This window comes from Alexandromys fortis, unplaced genomic scaffold (assembly GCF_014885135.2).
Source record: "Alexandromys fortis isolate MF-2015 unplaced genomic scaffold, M_Fortis_MF-2015_v1.1 scaffold_12, whole genome shotgun sequence".
Taxonomy (NCBI): domain Eukaryota; kingdom Metazoa; phylum Chordata; class Mammalia; order Rodentia; family Cricetidae; genus Alexandromys; species Alexandromys fortis.
Genome location: NW_026067937.1, coordinates 2438334 through 2444487, shown reverse-complemented (window position 1 = coordinate 2444487; position 6154 = coordinate 2438334). Strand labels below are relative to the sequence as shown.

Here is a 6154-nt window from a genome sequence, read left to right as displayed (position 1 = left end):
ATTCTTTCATTTTCCTAGCATTCAATTCTGTCTTCTCTACACACCTAAGTTATACCACATCAACAGGCCAAAGTGCTTTCTTTATTCATTAACAAAGAAAAGTAACAAACAGACAGAAGTACCTCCCACACCAGGACTGACTAATTTATTTTAATGGCGTAGTTAGTAATCATGGGTTGTCAATCAAAAATGCCAACGTACTAGCCTATAGGTTATTCCATGTGTCAGAGAGGGAAGCCCCAGAAGATAAACAAGTTCTGCAGAGTCCTGATAGCTTGGTTGTTCCTGGAAATGAATGACAAGATCTATGGCTAATCACAACACAGACCTTGGTTTTGATGTGTAAAGATATCAACTGGGCAGGGAGGGTTCTTGCTGTTGGAAATGTAAGCATATTTTGAGCTTGAATGCAGAGCCCATTTGCACATTGTACAGTTTTTCTGAATGTCATTATTTTTATAGACTGTTTCACTTAATTTTTTTCTTTTGATTAATGATATCTGTACATATTGACAGTAGACATCTAGCAGCATTTTTCTATTATTTATACAGTTAGCTTTTTTGATATCTTTTTTAGCTTTGTGCCATAGCTTTTGAATTCAGGCTACTGGAGGAATAAAGTAGTCAATATATTGGAACACTTAAAGGTAGCACAAGATATGTCAATACCTTTATAGGAAATCCTTGTCAAGTTTTAGCATCTTATCTTCTAATAATGTGGTTGCTTTGGCTCATATAGCCCAGGACACATCTTTAAATTAATTTAACTGCACAGTATTATGTTTAGTTTTGGGATATATTTTAAAGCAGATGTCATGGTTTTAAATGATTCATATATGACATACACATATGCAATGTGACCTTTACCAACCAGTATAGTTTTGAAGGCAAAAAGATTACTTGAATGTTCTCACAGGGATAGATCTTTATGACAGGAATGCTCAATTAATCATCCCAACAGATCCTGACCTTTAGCCTAATCCTATTAGTTTAAGGATAAGAGATCATATGCCACAAAGCAGGGTCAAAGTAGAAATACTGGACAGATGCAGGTTGTTGTGGCGCAGAATCATTGGTTGTTTCCATGAAACTCCCTCTAACTGTATAAAAAGCCATGTCAATTCAGTTCCTTCACAACTAATATCCTATTTTGAGCATCTGCATAAGAGCAAAGGCAGGCACCACCATGGTAAAGTTTCTACTGCTGGCTTTGGCATTTGGTCTGACTCATGCTGAGGTAAATTCATTTGGTCTGTGAATAGGTTTAATGTTCTTCAATAGCTTACTTCTGTGGATGTGTTGTCTAATTCAGTTTGTCCATGCAAGTCCATATTCATAAAATGACCTTTCTAACTTTTACTCAGTTACCACTTTCCAGCCAGATTTCTCAAAGATGTAACAAATGAACTAAAAAAAAAAAACAAAGGGTTGAATTTGCAGAACATAGGAGACCAAAATATGAGTAGTTCCAAAAAGTCTTACGTTTAAAATGCTATGTAAATTGAGTTATCTTATTACCCTTTATTAATCTTCATCTCTAGAAGCATAATTTTGAACTAATAAACTATTATCGATGTATATTTTTAATTATTTTACATATTTCCAAAGATTGGGATCAGAGATGTTAGTATCTACTAACATTCTAATTGCATTTGCTGTTTGTTCAGCCTGAAGGAAAGTGGGTTACCATTGCCATCGCTTCTGACAATGTGGACAGAATAGCAGAAGGAGGACCTATGAGAGTCTACTTTCGAGAAATTACTTGTAATGAGGATTGTAGTCAAATGGAAATGACGTTTTATGTCAAGTAAGCTAATTGTCAATGGTGTAACCTGAGCAGACCGTTTATGTTCCACATATTTTTATGTTGTTAAATTTACAGGAGAATGTTCAGCTTCTGATCATGAAACTGAAAATCTCATCTTCAGAAATGTGATTATGTTATTCCATGATGGGTTAGGTCTGGGCACCACATAAAAGTTAGAATCTGTCTCTAATTCTGAGTGTTTTCTGAGAATCCTTGTGGCTAGAGGCCTGTGGTTGAATTTTATGCCCTAATATGAGAATCGTGAGACTCTAAGGATCTCACTTCTAGTAAGTCAAAAGGTTGGTGTGAGCATTGGGTCAAAGTCACGCATGTTATATTATTTCGTCATAGTGCCATAAAAAATTCTTCCACACACAGGTCAGAAAAATCTAATTTGCAAATCCGGGTCTGTTGTTTTAAATCTTTCTCTCTCTCTATTGTTTTATTTGTTAATGAATAAAGAATAAATACCTTTTCTTTGACAGGGCAGAGTAGAGCTAGGTGGGGGAAAACTAAGCCAACTGCTAGAAAAAACGAAGTCAGAGTGAAAAAAGATGCCATGTAGCCACCAGTGGGGGAAGAAATAAGTTGCAGGTTGGAACCTTACCAGTAGGCCACAAGCCTTGTGGTAAAATATAAATTACTGAATGGGTTAATTCTACATTAAAAAGCTAGCTAGCAATATGCTTAAGTGATTGGCCAAGCAATGATTTAAATAATATTGTTTCTGTGTGATTATATTGGGTCTGAGCTACTGGGAGCATGTCTCTGATGCTCTAGTTCAAAAATTTTCTTTCTGACATTCATATGATAGTGTTGAATGAAAGAATGCATAGGACTGTAAGAACTTAAAATACTTAGAACTATTAATTCGTTCTAGTCACAGTTGTAATTTTAGGTTAAACATAAAAACATTGAAAACAAATTCATAAAATATTGTGCATATATTATTGTTGGTCTAGAAAGGGAGAATTAATATACTGAAAATCATACTCAGTGAATAGAGAAATTTGGACAAGGAAGAAAATAGAGTCTTCATAGAACTTGGAAAAAATGCTACAAATAAAGTAATTCATATGTATGATAATAAACAGAGTGGTATTTTCTAAACAAGAATTTTGAAAAGTAAGGTAAACAGAGATTTGTCTCCTCTAGCTCTGAATGCTGTTCATAGATATTAAAGTATCTCAAGTTCTTTAAAACCTGAAGATATTTAATATGAATTCACAAGATAAATACAATAAACCATGATTCCTCTGTTTGATTTTCAGTGCGAATAACCAATGTTCACTGACCAAAGTCACTGCGTATAAGCAAGAAGATGGCAACTACAGAACCCAGTGTAAGTATGGGATCTGGGCACTTCCTCTATGAACAAAAGCATTGTGGGTGAGCACATACATGTTGACACCTCAGCCACCCATAGGTACATGGACCTAGAACAATTTTGGTTACTGGGAAAGTTATCAATTCTTCCAACCAACTGAGATATTCTAACAAAATGTCTCCAAATAGTTTCCTGCATGAAAATTTGTTTCTAGATAATATTCAGTGTCCTTTCTTTCATACAGTATCTCAGATTGTTATTGGACAGGCCTGCCACTCCCTAATAGGTCTCTGAGTGGCCTCAAACATCTTTGCAAACTTCATGATTCAGGCTATCAAGTACTTATATTATAGAGATTATCTATCATCCTGGATTCATATAGAATTTAAATTAACAGTGCTATTTTAAAGTTTCCTTTTCTTATATTTTGTAAAAATCATAACATTCAGATAGTTGGATGATAAAATTCACTTTTGAAAAGTTAGGGAAAATCTGTTTAAGAATTTCAAACTGACTACCTCAGTTTGAAAAACAATTGCTAAAATAATAGCAACACTATTCAACTGAATTATACACAGCATAAATTCTTGTTGATTTTAAATGAAGAGAAGGTACATTCTTCTGCCCCCCCCAAAATGCTTTTCTAACCTTACATGGATATGAAAATCAGTAACATAATAGAAAATGACCAAATACTTAAATCCATTTATTTTCCTGTGAAATAATCATTCAATCAGTGTCTGTAAGTGGAAATATCACACGCACACGCACACACATTCATGCAACAGAAAGAGAGAAAGATAGTGAGAGAGACAAAGAGAGAGAAAGAAGGCATATGCACACAGAAACATGCATAGAAAGATTAACTCACAAACAATATGAATGTCTGGTAAACTTAAAATACTCATTCTTACATTTTACATCTATAATCTTACAAGAAGAAAACAGTTTTGCACATTTCTAATGAGTACAGTCTCTTTTTGCATATGTAGCCATTTGCTCACCAGGTCTTATTATGGTATGACACCAAAGTTAACTTTCAGGAAATTGACAAGTGGCCTTTTGGATCTGGTTGAAATGGGAAGGAATAACCAAAAGAGTGATTCCACAGATCTTGACACAAAGAATTCAGAAAAAAAGGAAAGTGTATGTACCTAGGATGCACTATCCGTTTAAAGAGTGGAAATGATTGGTCACCACATTATGATGGGATATGTAAAATGGATGACCACAAGAATACCTTTGCCCACATGTGTCATGAGATAGTGAATCAGAGATGACTGCTAGAGTCAGGGTCAATATTAATGTTTTGTCAACAGGTGATGTCAAACAAGGTAGAAAAATGAATGACACTGAGTTTTGAAATGTGTCTTTATTGCAGTTGAAGGCGATCATGTATTTAAACCTGTGTTTGCAACAGAAGACATCATAGTCCTTGCTGGTGATAATGTGGACAGAGCTTACCGGAGAACGAAATTGATTGTTGTTCTTGGTAAGAATGATAGTGGGTTCTCTGAAACATTAATGAAAGTATAACCCTGTAAATGAGAATTAAGACAGATTCGCCCACCAAATACAGTATCATGGTATTTCTAAACTCCTTTCCACTAAATGACAGTCTGTTTGTTTTGTGGACTAACTTTTACATTATATTGCAATTCAAGTAGCATAGTCATTGAAGACTAGGGGAAATGGAAGAAGGCTATTGGAAGAGTTTATTTTCATGTTTCCTCACTGGAAAGAATAGAGTAAATATTATTTTCCCAGAATTCAGACCATTTTGGATGTCATTTGATCAAGTGTGTACTAAATTAAAACACAAATTCTAAAGTATAGATTTGGGAGAAATATGAAGGTTCCATTGACAGGCTTCATGACTTTTCAGTGTTATGTTTTTGAAAGTGGATAAGACTTTGATGAGTGAATTCTCTAAAGAAGGTGCTTTTTAAAATTTTTTGATGCATCATGAGACCCTGAGAAGTGATGTCATACCAACATTTAAACTTTGTTTAAAGTGTCCATGGAATTTGTGAAAATTTTTATTGCCTGTATTCACTCACCAAGTGTAAATGAAGTTGGAGCAGTTGGGATTTTTATTGTATATTGTGGTGGGATAATAAGGACACATTGTAAATTCTCCAGAATTCTACTGAACATGTCTCTGACACTGTCATTCATGCAATGTAGGAAAAGGTCAACCCTTGACTCCTGAGCAACATGAGAAACTTGAGGCATATGCTGAGGAACATGGCATTCCACCAGAAAACATTCGAGATGTTCTGGCAACAGGTAACCTCAATGAATATTTTTATTCATAGCATTTATATATATTTATACATATATATCACTGTATATTCATAAATGCATGTATATTACACACTGAGTCTTTCTGTCTGTCTATGTGTCTATCTATCTATCTATCTATCTATCTATCTATCTATCTATCTATCTATCATCTATCTATCTATCTATCTATCTATCTATCTATCTATCTATCCATCAACAATGTATCTACCAATCTAATCAGTAAGATCCCTGAATCAGATTATATCTAGCCATATGCTATCTTTCAGTTGTTATTTCCAGCAACAATCCTTGGGGAGCTGTTCTCATATTCATAGGAGAATATTTCTGTCAATTTTACCCCATTTATGTTCTTTTACAGATACTTGTCCTAAATAATGACCTTCTGTAGGTGAGTAGAAACAGGGGCCATGCCTAATCATCTTGATATTTGGTTGGATTTGTCCATATTACATAAAAAATTAGAGATTACTATGTGACCAAAAGAAAAAAAATGAGTGTAAAATCTAGACAGGTTATTATTTTTCTTTTAAAACTGAGGATCTTACTGTGACAAAAATGAAGGATAGCATATTTTTATTTATAAAACAGTTTGAAGGATATTTATCTTACTCAGAATTGCTAAATTTTTCAATTTATATTCCATCAAGAAACTGTGTCATGACATTTGAAAAATATTAGTTATTTATGATTGTGGCATATGATTTGTCACAGAT

General features: G+C 34.0%; 1 protein-coding gene across 1 annotated transcript; it reads left to right on the top strand.

Moving 5' to 3' along the window:
• Positions 1 to 1186: 1186 nt before the first annotated feature.
• Positions 1187 to 5816, top strand: LOC126504527 (odorant-binding protein-like). Its single transcript, XM_050146897.1, has 6 exons — positions 1187 to 1250; positions 1675 to 1807; positions 3079 to 3149; positions 4516 to 4626; positions 5322 to 5423; positions 5800 to 5816. The coding sequence occupies exons 1-6, from the start codon at positions 1187 to 1189 to the stop codon at positions 5814 to 5816; spliced, it is 498 nt and encodes a 165-aa protein (XP_050002854.1).
• The last annotated feature ends 338 nt before the right edge of the window (positions 5817 to 6154 follow it).